Source organism: Alligator sinensis, unplaced genomic scaffold (assembly GCF_000455745.1).
Source record: "Alligator sinensis unplaced genomic scaffold, ASM45574v1 scaffold404_1, whole genome shotgun sequence".
Taxonomy (NCBI): domain Eukaryota; kingdom Metazoa; phylum Chordata; order Crocodylia; family Alligatoridae; genus Alligator; species Alligator sinensis.
The window spans coordinates 4,039,878-4,063,298 of NW_005841839.1; the positions used below are offsets into that span (position 1 = coordinate 4,039,878).

General features: G+C 46.2%; 1 protein-coding gene across 1 annotated transcript in view; it reads left to right on the forward strand.

Moving 5' to 3' along the window:
- WDR90 (WD repeat domain 90) overlaps window positions 1-23,421 on the forward strand; it is a 60,625-nt gene that overhangs the window by 27,226 nt on the left and 9,978 nt on the right. Inside the window, exons 17-34 of the mRNA XM_006015591.3 lie at window positions 597-713; window positions 1,348-1,583; window positions 2,106-2,245; window positions 3,819-3,949; window positions 6,222-6,352; window positions 6,991-7,152; window positions 8,885-9,013; window positions 9,712-9,845; window positions 9,936-9,973; window positions 10,512-10,643; window positions 12,328-12,513; window positions 13,574-13,674; window positions 14,529-14,631; window positions 15,234-15,355; window positions 15,776-15,935; window positions 22,098-22,288; window positions 22,558-22,726; window positions 23,150-23,261. Of these exons, the coding sequence (XP_006015653.1) occupies window positions 597-713; window positions 1,348-1,583; window positions 2,106-2,245; window positions 3,819-3,949; window positions 6,222-6,352; window positions 6,991-7,152; window positions 8,885-9,013; window positions 9,712-9,845; window positions 9,936-9,973; window positions 10,512-10,643; window positions 12,328-12,513; window positions 13,574-13,674; window positions 14,529-14,631; window positions 15,234-15,355; window positions 15,776-15,935; window positions 22,098-22,288; window positions 22,558-22,726; window positions 23,150-23,261 (2,494 nt within the window). The remainder of the gene's footprint in view (window positions 1-596; window positions 714-1,347; window positions 1,584-2,105; window positions 2,246-3,818; window positions 3,950-6,221; window positions 6,353-6,990; window positions 7,153-8,884; window positions 9,014-9,711; window positions 9,846-9,935; window positions 9,974-10,511; window positions 10,644-12,327; window positions 12,514-13,573; window positions 13,675-14,528; window positions 14,632-15,233; window positions 15,356-15,775; window positions 15,936-22,097; window positions 22,289-22,557; window positions 22,727-23,149; window positions 23,262-23,421) is intronic.

Sequence of the window (23,421 nt, forward strand, 5' to 3'; positions counted from 1 at the left end):
AGTATTATTGTGACTGATATTATAAGAATTAGCATATCATGTGAGCTGTCTTAACTTCAGGGCATGTTAGCAATTTCAGCTACTCGGTCTTCAAAGCATCTTGGAGATGGGCGAATGCAATTTCCGGGGAGGAGGGGCAGCAAGTTACAGCATAAAGCTAAGACTTGAACAAGATGACAGGTTGGCTTTAAGTTAGTGTATTTTGGCTACTAGTACTGTGCTTAGACCATTAGACTTCATTGTCATAGCCTTAGTATTTCTTCATATATACTTGTGGCCAGCTTTGCTGTGTTCCTGTCTCTTGACTTTTAATGTCAAGATCACATCAGGGTTTGAGGAGCATTTGGGCACTTCTAAGATCAACAATTATTAAAAATCAGTAGAAGTTCTGGAAGGGACTTAGACCTGCTAGCTTTGGGGCACAAGTTGATCTCTAATTCTTGGAATGTTAGAAAGATATTTTCACAGGGACATCTTGTCCTTTGAGTGGTTCTGTAGGGTATTTGTACCGGAAGCATACTGAACTAGATGATGGAACATTGGTCCCAACCAGTTCTTTTGTTCCTAATGGTATCAAGATTGGTGTGTGTTTTTAGGGCCTGGGATTGCAATAAACAGCATTAGTGTGTCCCCAACCTTCTGTGCTACGGGCTCAGAAGATGGCTATCTGCGTCTGTGGCCGCTGGATTTTTCAGCAGTCTTCTTGGAGGCAGGTGAGTAGACGTTAGATCTCTTCTGCACAGTTTTGCATCCATGTCAATTCTGATGAAGCTGTTATGGAGGGAAGCAGGAATTCAGTACTAAGATTCCACATTCATACCTAAGCTGTTCTGAAAAGCAGTGTTTATTCTTTTGTGGACTTTTCTTATGGTGCCCCATCAACAGGCTAGACCTTGGTCTGTAGTAACTGTGGCATCCTGGAGTGACAAATTCAAGACTTGAATAAATTAGATTCGTCTCTTTTAAGGGTAGACCATGTCTCTCTTGACTTCTTGGAAAAAGGCAGGAACCCTTTGACCAAGAAAGAATATTCAAACCTCACTTTTCTGCACTAGTCCTTCATGCTTATTGCATATCTGTCCAATGAAAACCTGTGGGAGAAGAATAAGAGTGCTTTAGCTTTCCTGGAATTAAATGCAGTGATGCTGGCCACAGATGCTTGTGGAAATGGCATAGATTTGTGTACAAAGGCTAAAGCCTGAGTACAGCTAGTCTCAGAGCATGTCAGGAAGCACAGCCCATGAGAGTGAAAATACATGGGTCTGTCCTGGTCACTTAGCTGTGGTCTGGATCTACCACTGTTTTGGTCCTGGGATAGTTTAGTAACTAGTGTGTCTATTTCCTCAGAGCATGAAGGTCCAGTGAGTACTGTTAGCATCAGTCCAGACAATCTCAAAGTTTTGTGCACTACTTCCACTGGGAACCTGGGCTACCTAGATATACAGTCCCGGGACTACAGCACGCTCATGCGCTCTCATACCAACTCTATTTTGGCATTCTCTGTGGAGAGACTCCGGAAGCAGATGGCTACAGTGTCCCAGGATAACACCATTCGCATCTGGGACCTAGTGTCTATGCAGCAGGTACTAGAAGCTCCTTTTCTTAGTGAGGAAAGATAGTTAAAGTCAGAACTTTACTTTGGTGGTAGAGTTGTAAAGGAGAAACCTTCCCATTTTTTTTGTCTCATCTAACTAAGAAATCTTCACTTTAAAAGCAATTAAATGTACCCCACATAAGATTTTTTTTCGAAACTACAAAAGGGTTTTTTTTTAGCTTAATGTAGCTTCACCTTAGTTCTTTAAAGGCAAATGTTTACAAACCCTGCTTGCTCTTTTTTGTTTCTGAGATATCATGGATTGACATTATCCATAATGATGGGGTCCTGTTCCAGAACCTATTCAAGTCCAAGGAAAGACCATATCCCAGCTCAGTGCCATAGCATGTTTGTGGCCTGGGCCAGTGCTTAATGAAATCAACACAAAACTTCCGTGGCTTGTGTTGATTTCCTTAAGCTGGGATATGGGTTTACCTCACTGCATCACATACTCTTGCCCAGTACTGCATCAGACAGATAGCTCACCTGTGTGCATGTATCTTCCCAACAGATGTATGACTTCACTGCCTCTGATGAGATGCCATGTGCTGTGGCCTTTCACCCTTTACAACAGATCTTTGCTTGTGGGTTCAGCAGTGGAATGGTGAGAACCTTCAGCTTGGCTGCCTCCGACCTGCTAATGGAACACAAGTATGTTTGCAAAATGGGTAACCGTACTTTCATATGCATGGATCTGAATGATGCGAGTCATGGTGACAAGTTAAAGCAGGATTTCCATCCACATGAGTGAAATCTTAAGAGCTAACCTAGGTGTTGGACCAATAATGGAAAAACACATTGCTTAGATTTAGCTGTCTCACCAGGCAAGCTATGGTCAACTGGTTTTCAGAGGTGAAAAGCTTTGTAGTGTCATGGCTATAGATTATTATTTATTTACTAGCCAGGTGTCTGTCAAGAATGATGGGGGGTGGGGCTGGGGTGGGACAAAGACCTGTCTGGCCCCCAGCCTGCGCTTCAAGCCTGGCCCTGTTCTCTTGCATCTCTTCAGGGCTGGGGCCAGCGTTGCACCCCCACACTCCAGGTCCACGCGGTCTGCATCCCTCTTCCCCCTCCCTTCCACCTGTTGGCAGGGCTCAGCAGTGGCGGTGGGGTGCCATCACCATGCCCCCCCCGCCCTGGGGACTTTTTGTGGGTTGGGGTGGCAGCACCACACACCCAGCCATTATGGAGGACGGGGACATAGTCCCACATCTGGCTCCGCCCCTGCTTCTCATCTGGTCAGGGAGGGGGCAAATGGGTCCGCTGCGCGCCCCCCCCCAGGCAGTTGTCGGCATGGTAGCGATGGGGCACCGCCACTAGGCAGGGAAGGGATCGGGGGGGAGTGGGCAGGGCCGGCAGGGGCCGCCCCCCCCTCGTTCCCCCCCCCCCCCCCCCCCCTGCCAGCTTGTGTCGGCGTCTGGCGGCTCCGTATCCAAACCCTACCCCCTGCTTCTGGTCCAGTTGGGCAGGCCAGTTCCCCACACCCTCCCCACCCATTGCGCCGGGGCAGCTTTGCCACCACTGCTGCTTCAGGGCTGAGCCTGCTCTCCCCGCTGTCCTCCATCACCGTGGGCAGCAGGGGATGGGGGGACCATGGCCAGCTGTGCTGGCCTCAGCCCCTGCGTCCCTGCAGTCATGGCGATGCTCCGCAGATCCATCTTGTGGCCAAATGCTCCTGGACCACTCTGATTGGCTGTTTGTCCACCAATCAGAGTGTGAAAAAAGCGCTGTGAACAGACAGACAGACTAAGCTTTTCATCATTTTAGAATTTATTAATATTCAGGCATGATGAGCCTGAGACAGCTTTGTCTTCTGGGACTTTCCAGCTTGGAGAAAGGTGACTGAGAGAAAGGAATTGAGATAATGGTGTCTTAGCCTGATAGGACTGTGTTTGGAGGCAGAAAGCTCTGGGGAACACTTGTATGGGGAAGTGGTCATCTAAAGGATGCTCAAAAGAGAGAGAGAGTGTGTGCGTCCATTTGTCTGTCCCACCCAGGTAGCTATTGACATAAGCCCCATGCATGCTGGCCTGTCTCCCTCTGGCCTTGGGAATAAGAATTGCAACTGTGATATACCACCATGGGACACAATGAAGTGGGATTCTCTGGCTGTCTGTGATGGTGATTCTAGTTTCCTCTGGTCCCAGGCCACCTGACAGCAGTTCACATCAATCTATTTTGCCCTGTTTCTTTCCCTGTTTTATGTGTTTTCTGTGTTGTATAGGCAGCACCGTGGTGCAATCACTGGTCTGACCTTCTCTCCAGATGGCAATTTCATGTTCAGTTCCTGCTCACAGGGGACTCTGGCTCTTTATAACTGTGCCACAAAAAAAAGCCACATTCTAAGAGTCCTGGGTAAGATTTCTATATTAAAAAGGTCTTGTATCCTGTCAGTGATTGTCGTTATGGTTAACCAAGCTCAAAATTCCATGAAGAATACCTTTCTCATCCATCTGGGGCAAATTAGTTGCATTTTTTCATGCATATTAACACTGGTCTAGACCTATTGAGGATTTGTTCCACTATAATTCTGTCTTCCAGAGGTTGGTAATGGGGATGGTGACATTTAAATTATCTGAATGAGCTGGAGTTAAATATATGTGACCTTTCAAATGTAATACCTGTTCTTAAAATTTAGCAATCATAATACGATAAAATGCAGAAGTTTCAATGGATATTTGGGCTCCATTATGCAGCTTACTGTAAGAATAGTGAATGGCAGCCCCCTCCCCAAAAGAACTGGCAGACAAAATGGACAAACAGTGGGAAGGGAAACAGCAATACAGAGAGATCCAGGGACTTGCCAGGGTTCACACAATAGGTTACTGTCAGGGCTGCTAAAACAACCCAGATTTACTTACTGATATAGAGCTAGTGCTTAATTACTGGCCCCTGACAGCTCCATTTATTTTCTAAACAATCTAATGTCTTAAATCTCCAGTGGCCTTTTCAGCAACAGATTAAACTGTGGTGGTATTATTTTTAAGATTTTAGACTAGTGGTTCTCAAGGCACCCCTCTTAGCTTTCACTTGTTTCTTGACCACAGAAAAATAATAAAGTAGTTCTTTTGTTACAGAGAACTTGGAACAATCATAGTAGGTCAGAATGTTTGTGGCATTATGGATTTCTATTTGAAAGTTCTGGGTTTATCTTGTGAATCATTTTTGTAGGTATTTCCACACCTAAAAGTGATAATATTGCAAAACACCCTACAGCACCGTTTTAAAAGGATCTCACAGCACCCCAACTGCAACACTCTGGTTGAGAATCACTGTTTTGGATGTTTCATCTACTGACTAAAAAATGACTTCATTGCACTAGAATTTTCTACCCGTTTTCTTTTTGGCCAGTTTCAGCCATTTAAAAACTTCACGAACTACCTATCCATGCCAAAAGCTGTTTATCCTTGCTGAAAAGTTACAGTAAAATCCAGCTTCCTTCATTTTGTAGTCCAATGGTACAATGCACCTCAAATACAACATATTTGCTTAAATCCAAGCTACACATTGAAACCTCAGCTTGCTCCAAAACTTGTTCTGAATTTGGAGATTTAAGATCTGTTTTTAGTGTTTGGGTAATAGGTAGAGGTGCAGCAATACATCAGTCCCATATCAGATCAGCACCAATATAAGGAAAATTGACAGCATCAGCAATCGGCTTTTTTAGGCTGATGTGGCCGATTTAATGTTGTTGATAATTACCCCGTGCATGCGTGTAGCCGCAGTGCAGCACGCAGGCAGCTAGAACCGCAGCCTGGCAGTGTGGAGAGCAGCGCCAGGCTGGTAAGTCTGTTGTGTGGGGAGGGGTGGTAAGGGAGGTTGTGGGGGGCACAGATTAAGGCCCCGGCAGTGAGGAAGGAAATGGGGCTGGGACAGGTGCTGCACAGCCAGGGTGGAGCGGGGCATGGGACGGAGTCACGGTTATCCAGGAGACGCAGGGAGGGGGGGCAGCTCTCATCGTTACTTGCACTCTGGGGCGGAGGGGCGGGTACCCCCTGGATCTGTGCACAGGACAAAGGCTGGGCCTGTGGCTGCGCTGGACTCTTGGGCTGGGCTGTGCTTGGGGCTGGTGGCAGTGGTGCTGGGAGGGGAGCTACGAGGGGGCTATGGCAAATTCTGGTTTTGCCCCACAGGCGGAGCCCTGGCCCAACCTAACCCCCCTGCTGAAAAGAGCCTTCCCTCACCCCATGCACAGATCTGGGGGGAGCTGCTCATGGCTCTGTCCTGTGCCTCATCACAGGAACCTCAATCTGCCCCCCACCACACCCTTCCCTCCCCCTACCCCATCCCTCACAACAGATTTACCAGCCCGACACTGCTCTCTAACCTGCCCAGCTGCATATCAGCAATTGGATCAGTATCAGCTGATACGGCCTGTTTAAAATCGACTATCACTATTGGCCCAAAAAATCACTATTGGTGCACCCCTAGTAATAGGTGTTCAAATCTGGAATCTTCTAAACTAGAGATTGCCCAGGACATTGGATCACTACTGACCTGCAGAAAGGAATACCCTCTTCCATATCATAGATCCTGTGCAAAAATGAATTTCATCTTGGCTGTTGTTCACACTCAGTCTGTTCTTCTTTTTGCTTATCTTGTTAACCCTGTGTCTTACTGCTTCCAGGCAATGTAGTGTCCCAAGATGCTGACTACAGCCCTAATGCCTTGGCACTGAGTGGAGATGGACATCTCTTAGCCTTTGTGGGTCCGTCCAAGTACACTGTGACTGTCATGGATGCCTGTAATCTAGATGAGGTAAATGGCAAGGAGTCACCAAGTTGGGAAGGAAAATAGGATGGGAGGAGAGCCTTTCTCATCTAATGCCTGCTGAATGCTTTGTGGGGGTGGGGCTAGGGAAAAGAGTTGTTGAATATAGACTCCATCACATGGGACATGATAATGATTCCCTTGCCCTTCCTTGTGTCTAAGAAAGTCTCTCTACATGTCCTATCCTGCATAGCAAATGTGTGAAAGTGAGTTTGTAATGTACTTTTTATTTTCCCCTTTCATGGGATAAAAACATCAAATTAAAGAAGCCTTCCTTTCCAAAGCCACCTCCAATCTTATTGGGGCAAAAAGGGAAGCTGGCAAAAAGCCCCACAGATCATGGCAGTTTCTGTGCCCTGTTTATGAACTGTCTTGTTGAGTAATGTATGCCTGTTTTGCCTGCCCAAGGCAATCGCTTAACCAAATGGCTTGATCTTGAGAAGACTAACAGAAAAAAACAAGGTACTTCTTTAGAGGCCTTAGATAATAAAGCAGTAGAAAGAATGATATCAAAGCTATCCTCAGATTTCCCTTTGTCAGTTCTTAAAGGTTCCCTGCTGTCTGGATCTTTTTACATAAAATATTCTTTCCTAGAACCTGGTGTTCAATAGCTTCTTGTTTCACAGCTACTGAAAATAGACATCAGTATCCTAGACTTAGACAGCACAAGCCTGGACTCTGCTATGAGAGTCTGCTTTTCTCCTGTGCCTGTTGGCCAGCTCTTGGTGTCCACTGCCTCCAACAAAGTTCTTGTGCTCGACTGTAAAACGGGACGGTTGGTTCGAGAGGTAATGCTGCGTGGTCTCCGGAGTGTTCGATGGTCTCTATGTTGCCTTATTCAGGGATCCTGGTTTTCTCTGTTTAAAAATCCCAGCTTCTCTGATAAAAATCCAGAATTCTCTGATTAAACCCCCAAAATGAGTTGAACACAATGTTTTATTGATATATTTACAATTTTAAAACATTTTGGAAGCCTACAAGTGCTGCAGACACTATAATAAAATAAATTCTAAATACCTATATATTTTGGGTTTTTTATCATGGAAAACCAGAGCTCCCCCTGCCCTCTTTGCTCACCAGGCCAAGCCTTGTAGTGCTCAGCATCCCTGATATGCCGGTGCCCTGCCCCTGCCCTTTCCCTTCACTCCCAAGCCTCAACCCCCTCAGCCCTGTTGGTGCCCTTCACTCCTGACGCACAGCCCCCTACCTCCAGCCCCCCAGTGTGTGAGGAAGGGAGTGGGTGTGTGGGGAAGGTGGGTGTGGGCACAAGCGACACATGGCAGGGACAGGTGGGGCACAGGTGAAGGGGTGGGCACATGCCCCTCTAAGACTTCTGTGCCCACAGTGGCAGTAGGTGGGCCAGACCAGCTCCAGGCAGGAGCCACCTCCATGGCTCAGCAGGCAGGACCGGGTGTAGGACAGAGTGCTGCACTGCCGTGGTCACCAAGGTCAGGCGCGGCAGTGGCAGTATGGAGTTTGTGCACCCCTGCTGCTACTAGGCAGGCAGAGGGAGCCTTACCTTAGTGGCCATCGTGGCGCACTGCTCCCTTCCACAGTGGGTCCTGCCCGCTGGGCCGCGGAGGTGACTCCTCCAGAGCTGGTCTGGCCAGGCTGTAGCCCTGTGCCCTGCTGTTGGTACAGAAATCTGGAGGGGGGCGTGTGCCACCCTCCCCCCACCACCTCATCACCTTGGCCTCGCTAGCCTACCTTAAGTCACCTGTGCCTTCTTCCACCGCCCCCCAACCTCTATAGATTTACTTGGGGGGAGCTGCTCTCTGCCATCCTGCCTGGCTGCCACGTGCGTGTGTGCGTGCGCACATGCACATGGTGCCCCCTGCATCCCACTGCTCCCAGCTGCAAGCACCCCCTTTCAGGCTGGAGCTCTGCCAGCCTGCAAGGGGAAACCCATGGTTTCCCAGGTTTTCCTCCTTTTAAAGGAGAAAAACCTGTCATTTTTTCTGTTAAAGGAGAAAATCCACATTTTTCCGCAGCAGTCGGAAAACCCAGATCCCTGCTGCTAATGTACACCTGAGAACCCAGGCAGGATTCTGTGCTGAAGTCCGGGCACTCACAAGGTTTTATTTAAAAAAAAAAAAAAAAGAAAGAAAGGAAAATGAAAAACTTATAACCAGAATGTAGTTGTCTATAAAGCTAATGTTCCACCTGGTCTCTCTGAGTTGCTCATTCACACTTCTCCTGTCTCTGAAGAGGTGAGCATTTATCCAGGTTTCAATGTTTAACAAACCTTGCAAGCTGCACATAATTCAGAATGGGTTAAGACTGGAAGCATTTGGAAACCTTTTATATCTGGGAGAGTTGGGCATCTCTGCCTTCTTCCTGCTCCTGTTTTAAACTTTTTTTTAGCCAGAGGGTAAAAGTATTCTTTAGTATTCCCATGTCTAGTCAGATATTTTGAAGCATCTGTCCCTATCTTTTCTCTCTCTATTTAAGTAAAGACTAAACCTAGCGATGGAAACAGCTGCCTTGGGTAACAGTAATGCTGCCTTCCCTTTTTTACAGGTGTCTCATGTGCATAAACAGTACTGTTCTTCACTGGCGCTGAGTGAGGATGGCAGGTACATGCTGACTGCTGGTGACAGAGTTATCAAAGTGTGGGACTATCGGATGAGTTTCAATATCAACTTCCAGGTACCGCAAGCAAGGGAAAAATTAATGGAGCCTTAGATTTTTTTTCAGTTAAAGCTACTACTAATCCTTCCTGAGTAGAAAGCAGCTAACTTGCTCTGCCTTCCTTTGCTATTGTCCTCAATTCTGATCTGTCCAAGACCTGAGTAGTCCAGTCCTGAGTTGTGGTTCCCAATAATGACATGCCATCTTGGTCTTGTCCAGTGAGGCATGGACCACCAGACTCATTACATCTTACTACTATTACTTCTGTGATACTTTATAATCATGAAGTAATTCGTGCAATCAGGACATCACAGGTAGGTGAGTATTATCCCCATCTTAGAGATGCAGAAACTGAGAAAGAAGAAGCAACTTGCTCAAGAGTGCACAAGAGTTGGGCAGTTAGGATGAGGACTCGTGTTCTCCTTGACCACTATGACTTCATTTTAAGACCAACCCTCAAACTAAGAAGCTCATATCTGGTGTGTGCATCCTCAGGATATATGTCAAGAAACTTCTGTGAGGCAGTTGTGGACAAAAGTTTCTCTGTGCTATCTGTACACATAACAATACTAAAGAGCCCTGTTCTGTGATGTAAGACTGTTTATCTGCTGTGTCTGTGTTAAGGGAAAACATGGGTGTTACAGTAAGAGTATTAAGGTAGAGTGATTAAGCATTAAAAGTGTAAAACTCACCTTTCCACTGTGCTTTCCTCCCAGGTGTATATAGGCCATTCAGAGCCAGTTCAACAAGTGGCCTTCACCCCTGACCAACAGCATGTAATCAGTGTTGGAGATGCCATCTTTCTTTGGGACTTCCTAGCTCTGCCCGCTGAGCAGTTGCCCAAGAATGAGTAAGAACACAACAGTAAAAGGAATGTTTTCCATTGTCTCTTCTGTATTCAATAACATCATTGTAACTCTTGTATTTATTACCTTTTCAGTGTTCACCTCTCTGAGTCCATTCTGCCTCCCCAGGCTGGTGAGTTTACCTCCTTCATGCAGTTATGCTAATTGGCATATCAGCCACTTTTTCAGAGCTATTTTGAGGGTGCAGGATAGCCTTGGAGGGGGTGTAAAAGTGGATTTTAGCACCTTTGTTAAGGATGTCACTAGCTAGGGGCTGAGTGTCTGTTTGTGTTAGGGGCCATTCTGAAGTTGAATGTCTCTACCTGGTTAGTGTTTCTTCTTGTCATAGAGATAAATGCTGAGGAGGACAAATGCAGAGTGGGTCAGCCAGGTTAACAGGTTTTTTCTCATCTTTTTTTCACTCATCTCTTTTACTGGTTATCTCCCTCCTAATCTTCTCTACTACCTCCATTTCTTTTCCTTTTCCCCTCAGTCCAATATCTCCTTCTTATCTGTCCTCTCCCTGCGTTTTCCTCAAGGATAAGATGCTTGTAAATGACTTAATGTGGGTATGAGGAATCTGAAGAGATAAGCATGTAGACATTTCTGTTGTTTCAGCCTGCTTCAAGAGGATGCCCAAAGCAGTTACCTAACCCCCTTTCTGTTCACAGAAAACAGCCCTGAGAAGCCAAAGAGTTTGCTTTCTGGGGTCAATGAGATACCCCGACAGTCAGCTCCTCTTCCATCCCGAGCATCACCTCCATGTTTAGATATCAGCTCAGTCCACCACAGGGGATGTCATGGTAAGAAGAGAAGTCTCTTGCAGGGAGGGGGAATTAAGCTTGCCTTGGGGAATGCTCCCTGCATGGCTGAACAGATGGCCTGGCACCTCTTCCTTCCACCTCTTTCCTGTAAGCCAAGATGAGTAACTCTCAGGAGTCAGGACTTCAGGCAGACTTACTTTCCCCCCGATTGGCCCTGGTTAAAGTGGGCCTGGCTGCCAGGGGCCTAACTCCCCCCAGCTGACCCCAGTTGTCTTCCTGGGCATCACTGCCTGCTTGTAAGTAGCAGGTTTTTCAGAGCCCAGCAAGCTACTCAATGCGACAAATGCCTCCCTATCTAGTTTTGGGCTTCTCATATCTTATTCTTTAGTTTTGTGGTCCTTGCCTTTGATTCCTAGTTTCCCAGTTCCTAATTCCTGCCTGTTTTGTTTCTAGTGTCCTGGGTCCTGTGTTTTGTTCTTGGTTTCCTGTTCCCTGGGTCCCACTTCCTGGCTTTGTGGCTGTTGCTTTGTTCCTAATTTCTGTTCACTGGCTCCTGCCTGCTGTTATTGTTCCGGAAACTAGCCTTGGCCCCTCATGCTCCAGGCTACCTCTCTGGCTCCTTGGTCCCTTGTGTCCTAGACTCCAGTCCAGACCTCTGTCCTCTGATAGCTGACTCATGGCTCAAGGCTTAGCCTGGCAGTCACCCACATCTCAGTCCCATTTAGCTATATTTTCTTGCTCCGGACCCCCTGGCTAGTGATACCAACCTGGTTCCTGCCTTCTGTTCCTGACTTCTCTCTCCCCCTCTCCCCCAAACTTGTGGTTCTACCCAGAGTTTGTCCTGGGTCCTTATAGACCTCATCCTCATGACCTGCCTGCTCATTATCCCCAGACTAGTTGGGACCTTTGCTTCACTGATCTGGTCTGTTCCTGATAACCTGGGTGGCCAAGGGTTGTCAAGCCTCAACTGCCTATGTCCCGGTCATACTCTGACACTGCATGTTCTCTTTCCTAGAGCAGGCATAGCCAGCCTAACAATGCCTGGTGCTTTTGGATGCCATTTTCTTCCCTATGATGTTCTGCCTACTGAGCTAGTGGCCAGGAGTTCTTGGGCAGTGGTGCACAATCTTCTTCTGGCCCTCTGGCCTAGGTGAATGGTGCAGGGTTGATCTGTGGCAGAGTTAGACTGTGAACTGGATTCAGTGTACATGGTTCATCTGCAGGTGTAAAGCAGCCCGCTGGGTGAGCCCCACATGTCACATGCAGTCACGGAGCAACTGATCAGGCCCTGGAGTGACCCCACACATTGGTGTGATCTGGCATGTAGGGTTGTGACATCTGGCTTTTGGGGCTCCCTACAGGTCTGGAAACATGGCAGTAGGGGAGCAGTGACACCATTAATTGCTGCAGCTGTTGAAGTGCTGCTACTGCTCCCCTGCTGCCAAATTTCTGGACCCATGGGGAGCCCCACGGGCTGCATTCAACCCATGGGCCAGCAGTTGAGCACCACTTTTCTTGGGAGTTGCTGTGAATACTTCTGATTATTGGCCCTTTTGTTAGTGCTCATGTTTGTCACATGTACAGCAGAAAATACCTCCTTTACTTTGCACTCCAAAAGGTGCACTGTAGCTCTGAGCCAAGGGCTGCTTTGCCTGCAGTCAAAGGGTCAGCCACTGAAAATCACAAAACAACTCTCTTCTCTTTTCCAACAATTTCTCTCCAGATATTTTCTCTGAGTCAGATGAAGAAGTGGAAGCAGATCTTCAAGGCAGTAGCAGAAGAGTAGCAAATGGAGACAGAAACCACTCGGCCCTCATCATGGAGGGACCAGTCAAGAGTGAGGAGCCTATTGTTGTGAGGTCCAAAGTGAGTCAGGAGTGTTCGAGGTCTCCCAGTCACACCGGAAATGGTAAATCGCAGGTGTTCTGGTCCATTGACAAGTTTTGCTCAATTATGGGAACAAATATAGCATGAGTCTGTAAGACGGTGTGCTTCTGTCCCTGAAATAAATGGGGAAAGATTACTGGAAATATATGCATATGAAGATGTAAGCAGAGTGGTCACATAGCATTCTGCACAATGTCAGTAGAAACATTAATAGCCTGCCAAGGGTTTCTAGTGGGGATGTGATCCAAACCTGAGATCAAATGCAGTATATGTTCCAGAGCTCCCAGGTGCTGTTTTTCCTTGTCTTGCATGTGATTTACCAGAGGAACAGCATTAAGGGAAGTTTGTTTTGGGCTCTGACCATTTGTTGTTTCTCTGGCTCCTCCTCTCCTGCTGCTTCTAAGCATGCCAGGTGTCCCCTCCACCATGCTGTCTTCATTGTCTTTGAAGTTGCACTTTCTACAAGCCAAGCTAAAATTAAAGCTCTGACTGTTTCTATTAATAGAAATACAGCTTCAAAGCTGTAACAGCTCATGACTAGCTGCCAGGAATGAATGGCTGCCAGTGCACAGAGCCTTGGATAGGATTTGTTGGGGAGCTGCAGCTTACTACTATGGTTGTGCTTGTCTCACTAATGCTGCATCTTTCTGTTTTCTGTAATGATGCCCATGGTGTGTGTTGGGGTAGCACTTCAGGCTTTTAGCAACATGTCTGCCATTCTGGAGTAACACCAGAAAGAGCTGGTTTACTCGGGTAGGTTCTTTCTTTACACCTTGAACACTGGCCTCTTCCATATGCCCAGCCAGCTGATATATAGGATGTGTCCTGCTATGTCCTGACTGTTGCCATACACTTTGCAGTTATTTGCATCCATACCACGTGAGAGTTGAATGCTGCCATTTTAACAGAGCAGCATCTTATGCCTGTGATTGCCTTAGTAAAGGGGAGTAGAGAATCCAACCTATGCTCTGGGTTTGGATTTGGGTCTTCTCTATACAGAGGTCAATAAACTGGAATCTAGTTGCCTAAGATGGACCTTGTTGATCAGCAAAATCGGACATTTATTTTCTATTCTTTGCTAGAGCTCAGAAAAGAAACCAAAGTTCCTGAACCCCAGGACTATATCCGCCCTGACTCCTACAGGCACTTTACTGCTCGCTTCAAAGCATCTGTGCTCCCCAAGGTAAGAATTGCCCTAGTGCTGGGTAGCTGGGCTGGAAAAAAGCATACAAGTTCCTTTTTATTGTCTTGTGTGTGTGTGTGAAATATAAAAAAGATTTTATTTTTATATAGATAGATATATTAACATTAGTGTTGCTTTCTGCTATGATTGCAGGTGATTTGGCAATGATCTTTCCATGCCAGCAAAAGCAGGTGTTTCTCAGTTGTGTTTCCCCTTAGCAAATCTGCATATGTTTGGCTTGAAAGCAATTGAAATGTTGTGCATCATTGACAGGGAGAGAGAGCGTGTTGCATTTTTGTCAGCATCTTTGCATATATGTTTGAATGCAGGTACCTTTCCCAGCCTTTCCTACTCCCCCCACAGTAGATGATGCAAACTTAGCCCACTTGGATATAGGCTTTATTAACAAACAAAACAATAAGAAAAGCTGAAGGTCAGCTTGGTCCTTCTCACTAGGCTTTGCTGCTTCAGGCTTCCCCTCAGGATTATTCAGCCCACACATTCAGTCCTCTCTCCTTGAAAAAACTACCCCTCCCTCCCTTGTATCCAGGTAAATAAGCATAATCATCAATATCCATAGAACCCGCTTCATCCTTTCCTAGCAGGATTAGCACCTGTTCCTGAGACATACCAATGTTGCCAGGCTGTTACAACATACTTGCTTGTGTGTATGAGCGTGTGGTTCTGTTTGTGTGATTGTGCTGGTGTTTTTTTACTTGTATATGTATAAGTTTGCACATAGGTGTGCATCTGTCTGGCTGTTTAACTGTGTGTATTGGCATGAATTGGTGCGTCTGTGGGTGTTGTTCCTGTGCAAATCTTGAGACTTTAACTAGAATTGTCTTTCCTTGCAGACTTTCTCATCCCTTCCAGCTGGTAACGAGGTCCTGAAACTGAAGGCAGTGGTTGGCTACAATGGAAATGGCAGGGGGAATATGCTCTGGAACCCAGACACAGGTACTCTTGCTCTGTGACTTTGGGAAGGGGGTGAGCATGTGAAATGCAAAGATATGTTATGCAGTTGGACAAGTTGAATAGTCTTGCTGCCATTAAGTTTACATCCTTGCTGTGCTGCAGTGCCTGTTTTGTGCAATAGGGGAATCAGTGATCCTTATGTGATATCATCAGGCACTAGCTAATACAGGCAGAGCCTTTTGACAAAATGAGATCCTGCCTTCAGTTGAGAGAGAGAGGGGGGTGGGTGGGGAAGGGAGCTATTTGCTATATAGAGGTCATCTCACCTTATATTGAAGCTATCATGAATCTAACCTGAAAGCATTGTTACATGTAACTGAAGATGCAAAAGAGCGGTTTGTTTGTTTGGGGGGGTCCTGCACCAAAGTTACAGGAATAGATGTTTTTACCTATGCCACCCTTTTCTGAGAGGAAGGTATCTAAGGGCTAAGTTGACAAAAAATAATCTTAAAACACTTGAAAGAGGAGTTACATTCATTTCCTTATATCCGAGGTGTAAATTACGTTGAGCACTGTATAGGTATGCTCTTAAAACCTCCAGGCAGACCTGTCCTTATTGCTTCTCTGTACCTTGCACTGACCAGGTTTATTCGCCTATACCTGTGGGTCTGTGATTGTGGTTGAAGACCTGCACTCAGGATCGCAGCAGCACTGGCTTGGCCATCCAGAGGAAATCTCTACTTTAGCAGTTAGCCATGATGCCCAGGTATGAATATCTTGGGATCCTTTTGAGAAGGGTTGATTCTTGTACATCTATATCATTGCCCTTGACTGAATGGACTTTGTCTGAATAAACTGCTATATTTATGCTTTTCCTCTTCTACCTGAACTACTCTGTAGCTGGGGAGTTGGGCTTAGGGAGCTAAAACAGGTGTGCCTTCTCCCTAGGTCATGTACTTGTGACTAGCTATTACTTATGCTTACTGCATGTGACCATGAACCCTGTTCTCTTTTGTAATATAGCTTTCATCAGATGTTGTTGCCATCTTTATAAATTTGCAGACTTTTCCTTTTGTCAACTGTATGAGTTTACTTCTGGTTTAATGCTAGGGCCAGTTGTTGTTTTTTCCTACAAGACACTCTGTAGTTTCTTATTGAGTCCCCAGTTGTGACATTGTTTTTCCAGGTTCTTGCTTCTGGCTCTGGTCAGGGAAATGGAGATTCTCGCTGTCAAATCCGCATCTGGAATGTACAAGAGGGGACTTGCCAAAAAGTTCTCTTCCACCACGAGACGCAAGTGCAGGCCATGGCATACTCTTGGGATGATAGGTTCCTTGTTACACTAGGTCAGTATGCCTGTACCTATAAAGTGTTTGGGTGCGTACGGATTCTCCTCAGGACAGCTAAACTGTGTAGGGACATTGTTTTGAGTGTGTGTGGGTTATCCTGGGAGTTTAAACTAGCTGTAGGGATAGAGTGGGGCCTAGTGTGAAGATGCCCAGTTTCTGCTGGGCATTTGGGTATCTCCAGAATGTGCATGCAGTATAAAAGGGTCATTTTTCTGCTGTGTGTAAGATCCTTTGGTTGAGATAGGATTCTTTCAGTGGTGGACTCTATATCCAAGGGAAGCTTGATATAAGGGAATACAATGCAAACCATTCCCCAAAAGATCAGCTCCCCAGAACTGGGGTTTTAAGTGGGGAAGTTGTTTCTTCACTGGAAAAGAAACAAGCCTGGACACATTGTTTGTGAGATGCAGCTGCCAAGATGGCACAATCCTGTGTTAACCGCTTCAGAGCCATAGCTACTGGTTGAGTTCTGTAAGTAGTGTCTGAAACAGCAAGTAAGCTGCTGGTAATATCTTGATGAGGCTTGTGATGTGGAAACAACACTTTATTTACAGGAACTTTTATAAAGAACTACTTACAGTAAAGAACTGACAGTCTTTCTCTTCTTTGCAAGGGTCCAGGGCCTAAGCTTGGGTGATAAAGTAAGTCCTCCTGGAAATGTATTGTGTCCAGGAAGTGTGGCATCCCTGGAGACATGAGTGGTTTGTGCCTCCTGAATCTGGAGGGGTACCCACAGAAGCCACTGCTGGCAACAGCCCTGTCGGGGGGGGGCACCAGCCCTACCAACAGCATCATTGTTGGCCGTCAGGGGGGGCACGTACATCCCCTACCAGTTGCCTATGCCTGGGGACAGTCTGGATGAGCCAGCTGGCAGGAGGAACATCCCGATGCCCCATTCCCTACATGGTCCGTGTTCCCAGGAGGTTTATTCTGTCCCACAGTTAGCCATGACTCTGCAAAAGTCTTTTTCCTGCACTCTGACTTTCAGAAATAAGGTGTGTGTGTGTTATAGGAAGGTGTGTTGTATATAAAAAAAATACAGTAGCAAAGAGAATTGTGGTTTAAGTTGTGTCCATGTTAAGTGTGGGTGATTCTGTGCACTGATGCATTCTGCCAATGGTGTACATGCACTCAGTGCACTTGGGTTAGAATCTTTATGTAGCAGTGCTGCCAGGGGAGCCATGAGATCTGTATGTCCTTGTACTAAAAGGGCATGGTCACACCACCTCCTTTTCTGTTCGTTCTCACCACCTTAGTGAGAGCTGGACCCCATGTTTCTCCCTGAGTACATTTTCTTCCCTTGGCTAGTCCATACCTGTTGTCCTAACTGCAAATACGATATTTACCTGAATAGAAGACGAGCCTGAATTTAAGATGTCCCCCCCAATAATTAGATCCTATTCATGGAATATTTATACATTTGTTATAATTTTCCATGTATAGAATCTAATTATTGGAGGATTGTCTTAAATTTGTACTCCCTGCCATTGCACATTGGGGGGAGGGAGCAGTAATGGGGCAGGTGATGGGGGAGACCAGGGGGTATGTAATAGGGCAGGCGGGTGATGAGGAACAGTGGAGTAGGCATGCAGCTTGCCCCCTTCTGCCAGCCCCCCCTCCACTTATCCCTCTTGTGCCTGCCCCCCACAGCAGCTTCAACCCCTCCCCCCTTCTCCCCTCCATGCAGCTTCTGCCTCTGGCAGCCCTAGGTCTCTACCCCCTCCCCTTCTCTCCTCTGTTGTTTCTGCCTCTGCAGCCTTGGGTTCCTCTCCTTCCCCATTCTCCCCATCCTCCTCCTCCCACTTGCCCCTACAGTTCCCCCTTACCTTTGCTCCAGCACCAGCATGCTCCATCCCTGCTGCAGCCTGGGACATGGAGCGCAGCTCCAGCCCCCATACCAGGCATGGAGCCAACTCTGCTGCTACAGGACTGGGTCATGCTCTGTGCTCCAGGCTGCAGCAGAGACAGAGCCTGTGTTGTGAAGCAAAGACAAGGGGGAGGAGCGGGGAGAAGCAGTGTGGCAGGGGAGGAGTGGCAGAGGTGGGGGTTGAGGGAGGGGGGGGCAGGGAGGCAACAGCTGTCTGCCCTGTGCTGCTACATACTCAATAGTAAGACATGGGGCTTCCCCCCCATGTTACATGGGGAAAAAACCTCCACTTTTAACTGAGTAAATGTAGTAGTTTTCATAATCCTCTGTAATAATTTACTTTGTTTGTCTTTGTCATTCTGTCTGTCATGCTCAAAAAAACATATTTGCACTCACTTTTCTGGACTTTTAGTGATTGATTTCAATTAGTTATGGTGTACTCTTGGTATCAGAGCAAAAATTGTCCCTTAACACCCTTACTTTAATCCATAACACCGTTACCAAGGTGAAGCAGACAATAGAAAGCAATTGAAAGCAAAAAGAATGGCAAGAGCAAGACGAAACAAAACAAATGAGCGAAGAGGACATCGTAGAAGAGATGCAATGGAAAGGCAAAGGGTTTGTAGAGGCAATAGAAGACAGGCTGAAAGAGTAGGCAACAATAGATTCACTGAAGACAAGATTGAGGAACATAGTTGTGGATTGATGAACGTGATGCACCAGTTTTGTAATTCTTTAAACTTCCAAGCTGAAAGACCGTCAGATGGCCAATTCCATAGTTGTTGTCGTAAGGGTAAAGTGATTCTGCCTCCAAAAAGACAGTTTCCAGAGTATTTGTGGGATTTGATGACAAATCGGAACAAGCTTTACCAGAGCTTTAAAACAAACATTTGATCGTACAACAGTGCATTGCTTGTTGAGCAAAGATCATGTTGATGAGATGTATGATTCACAGACTGTGTGGAGAATTGAATCCAAATGCACCGTGCACAGAAAATCATCAGTGTCTGAAGAAATATCTGAAGGAGTTTAGAGAAGAGACTCTTGGAAATGTTGATGGATACCCGTTGTATAGAAGACCAGGCAGAAGAGCGCAAGTTGGTAATGACACAATGGATAACAGAAACATGATGCCCTATGACAAGTAGCCTATTTTTCCCGTCATTTTTGACAGGCTGTTATTCTAGTTACTGTATAAATTGTTTCTTTGTAGGGAGTCTTTCTTCCTGATTTCCTGGATTTCAGTAAAGCCAAGTGGTCCATCATATTAGCTTGGTTAAGGCTATACCGACTCATGTAGCCAGCAGCACACAAGGGAATGATGTGATCTTGCATCACATCCTGACTCTTCTGCACAAATGACCAGGTAGAGTTTACAGCTGAGCCAAGTGAGGGCAACCTTCTCCATGAGTCCAGAGTGAGGTTTGACCTTCCACCAGTGGATCCATAAGGAAGTATCATAACTGCACTGCCCTAACAGCCCTATTTCCTGAACTTACTTAGCTGTAGTTATGCGGGTCTGAAACAGCATGCCTCCTGCAGACCTGTGGCACCTGTGAATGATGGATGCACAAGCAGTTTGTTTTGTGTAGGCAAGGCATGCTTGAAGGTCAAGTACTCTTTGTAAGTCATCCTTGTCTTACACAAGAAAATGTAGTGAGGATTGCTGGAGCATTCCCTGTTGGAAAAAGCTGTGTGCCTCTTCTCAGACCATGTTAATCTGCCCCAAGAAAAGCCAAGCACCTCCTAGGGAGGAGTAGTACCTGCCTTCAGTTCCAGGTTGATTTGTGAAAGTGCTGAAAGAGTCTTCTGATAAGGCTGAATTAAGAGCAAAAAAGACCGTCTTATCTTCCCCAGAAGTCATTCCTCATAAACTCTATCCCTCAGCAGCTCAAGAAGCTGGAAAAGCTGTTGGCTCTGGTGCCAGAATATTTGTCCCCATGAAGGCCGGCATATTCTTCATCCTCCTCTTCAGAGGAGACAGTTTCTCCAAAGGTGCTACTACCCCTTTGCTTCCTGACAGAGTTTGTTAGGATCTTGTGAAGGAGGATAGCTTTGCCCTTGAAAACCAGCAGAAGTAATTCAGGAAACCCCAAAGAAACAGTTAGACATTCTGCAAACCTTGGCTCTAATGACAGGGCTGTTCCTCACAAAGTCGTCCTTGAGGCAGCTAGTCTGATGGCAGACATCAACTTCTCTCCTGTTGTCTCTCTAGAAAGACCAAGAGGCAGTATCAGGTTTCCTGCCAGGGATTCAAGCAGCTTATCAAGAGATCACGGGGCTCTTGTAGTGGCAGCTGTGAATTAGCACTCAAACCAAATTGTACTGCTGACTGACAGTTGTGGGGGGATTGACACTTTAGGCAGGACGTTAGTTGGACCCGGCTCTGCAGCATCTGTAGAGATCAGGTGCTTCAGCAGGGCTTTTTGGCACTTTTATTCAATCAGCTATTAGATAAAAGCACCAAAAAGCTCTGCTGAAGTGCACGATCTATACAGATGCTGGTCGAGCCGGGTCTCGCTAACGTACTGCCTTTTCTGGCTATGTGTTGGGCTCGGCGTCTGAAAGTAAAGCCACCAGGATTTTTTTTCCACATTGGTAAAAAGATAGCTTTGTTGGTGAGTGGTGGTGAGCAGCGATGAATAACACCACCGGCCGCGTGGTCCTCCGAGGTGGCTGGGTGATGCAGACCTTTCCCTCGCTAAGGCACAGCTCCACAGAGTTTTCTTCAGTTTCTGGCATAGGCAGGGTAGGAGCAGACAGAGAAATGAGGCATGGCCTCCAAGACAGGCACTGGAAGGGCTGGGGGGGAGGCAAGGAGCTGTGGGTTGGAAGTGCAGGCACCAGCAGGGCTCGGAGGGGTGAGGGGCTGTGGGTCAGGAGTGAAGGGCACCAGTGGGGCTGGGGTTTGGGAGTGAGGGACACTGGCAGGGCCAGAGGGCTGGGGGTCAGATGTGAGGGGCACCAGCGGGGCTGTGGGGGCTGTGGTTTGAGAGTGAGGGGGAACTGCAGGGGCAGGGGCGGGGCACTGGTATATCAAGGCTGCTCAGCTCCACAAAGCAACAAGGGGGGACAGCCACTGCTGGACCCGCATCCTGGTGAGTGAAGAGGGCAGGTGAAGCTCTGGTTTTCCATGATTAAAAAAAACAAAACCAAAATCAAATGCCAAAATAAATAGGTATTTAGAATTTCTTTTGTTATAATGATTAAGGCACTGGTAAGCTTCCAAATTCCTTTAAAATTATAAATATATCAATAAAACTTTGTATTCAACTGATATGTGTGTGTGTGTGTGTATATATATATATATATAGAGAGAGAGAGAGAGAGAGAGTTATTTATTTTAATCATGGAAAAATGTGGATTTTGGGGTTTTTTAAATCATAATTTGTAATGGGGTGTTTTTTGGGGGGAGGAGGGGGGTTAAATCAGAGAATTTGTGATTTTTAAATGGAGGAAACCAGAATCCCTGTTGACTAAGCTAGAATTGAAAATTTGTCATTGGAGACTGTAACTTCTTAATTCTCAGATAAGATCCCTTCCTTCATATTGGGAGTTATCTGTCCCTTTTCCACAATCAGTATAATATCAGGCAAGTCTTTCATGGTTCCACTAAATCAGTGGTTCTCAACTTTATTGGTCTTAAGGCATCCCTCAAAAATTGCCAACTTGGCTTTCACTCATTTTTAACTATGGAGAAAAGAATTCTGTTGCAAAGAATTCAAGATCACAGCAGATCAGAATGTTTTTGGCACTCTGAATTCATATTTGAAATCTCTGGGTTTCTCTTGTGAATCACGTGTAGGTGTTTGCACACCTAACAGTGCTAATATTGTGCAACACCCTTAAAAGGATCTTGTGGTACCTCAGGGTGCTGCAACTCCTGGTTGAGAATCAGTGCGCTAAACTGAAGTGCTACCATCTGCCTTGACACCTACTGAGGGTCATCTTGAGTAGAATGTGTACTTGCATGATGACTTGAATAAGGACAAGCCAGTTACCTCTTGTTGTTCTTTGAGCTGTTGTGCAGTCCACATATGCATTTCAGACTTTCACAAGAGCAGTCCCCCTCAAAGAATATTGCAGTATTCCCCCTCAAAGAAATGCAGAGGGAGTCAGAACAGTTGTGTTGTAACACAGGTAAGAACATGAAGACACACAGAATGCACTAGAGTCTCTAGCTTGAGCGAACAGGGTGGCACATACCTACACTTGAATGCGTATGTGCACAGTGTACCTCAGTTGTTGTAGTGATAAGGAATCTTTCTCTCTTACTCTCTCATCATGCATAGGAGACTACAATGACCGAACTATTGCCCTATGGAGCACCCATACTCTTGACCTAATGACATCCACCCGTTTCTCAGAACCAGTCCATGATGTAGCCTTTAACCCTCTTTCTTCCGGTGAGCTTTCCTGTGTAGGAAGGGGAGCAGTGACTTTCTGGCTAATGGAACAGTGTGGAGCTGACATCAGTCTTAAGGTACATTGCAGCTTTATAATTTCTTTTTTCTACTGTACCAGCCTTTTACCCTTTTTAAAGCTTGTGTAGCAGTGGAGATGAAGTACTCTGACACTGCCAATCTAGGCCTGTGAAAGCTATTTGTTTCTTTTAGTAAAGTGATCCTGACTGCTTGTGACTTTTTTCAGGCATGGTTGAAGCATTGACTGAATAACTTTATTTGTGAGTTACTTTATAACTACAGAATATCAAGGTCATTCTGACCTTGATGTTTCTTATTCATGTGACAGGTTCATAGAGCACCCATCCCTGACATGGTAGGACCAGTGGAACTGACGTCCCTCTGCTACAGCACTAACTATCTTCTCTATACTGGGACCAACACAGGCCAGATCTGTGTGTGGGACACTGAGACAAATCGTTGCTTCATGACTTGGGAGGCTGATGAGGGTGAGATTGGTGAGTACAGATGCTGCATGCTTCTGCCAGGATCATGTCACAAGTGCCACATAGATCCATAGACAAAGAGAAGCCTTGGCTTTGCTTGACTCCAATTCCAGCTGTTTCTCTGTTCTCAAATGGTTAGCTGCTACGGCAGATGCTAGAATAGGTGGAGGTAGATTCATGCCACCACTGGTGCTGTTCTGGTGCTGTCGCTCCACTTCTTGGCAAATACTGTGAGGGCTGGGTTTGGTTGTCAAGTAACAGAAACCACTGGATAACAACCAACAGACTTATGGGTTTAAGTTTGCTGGTAAAACCACTTCTACCTTTCCCACAGTTTCACCAGAAACAGGCTGGTAGAGACCCTTTGCTCCTAGCTGATAATCACAAAGTATGGGTATTTGTGTAGTGCTCTTCATTTCCTTTCTGGTTCTCTAGGTGTCCTGGTGTGCCATGGCAACAAGCTGGTTAGTGGCAGCAACACTAAAAGAATCCGACTATGGTCAGTGGCATCGGTGCAGGAGCTGAGGCTGAAAGGCTCTGGTGCTAGGTGAGGTGACTTTTGTGTGTGGGCAGTGTCTAACTCCTGTTTGAGTAAACCTAGAGAGAATACATGATGGCACAAACCTGATCTATTTGATTTACTCTTGAGATATGTCATCTCCTTCTTGCACTCTCTGAATTTATCTTAGGTGGTATCATTTCAGAGA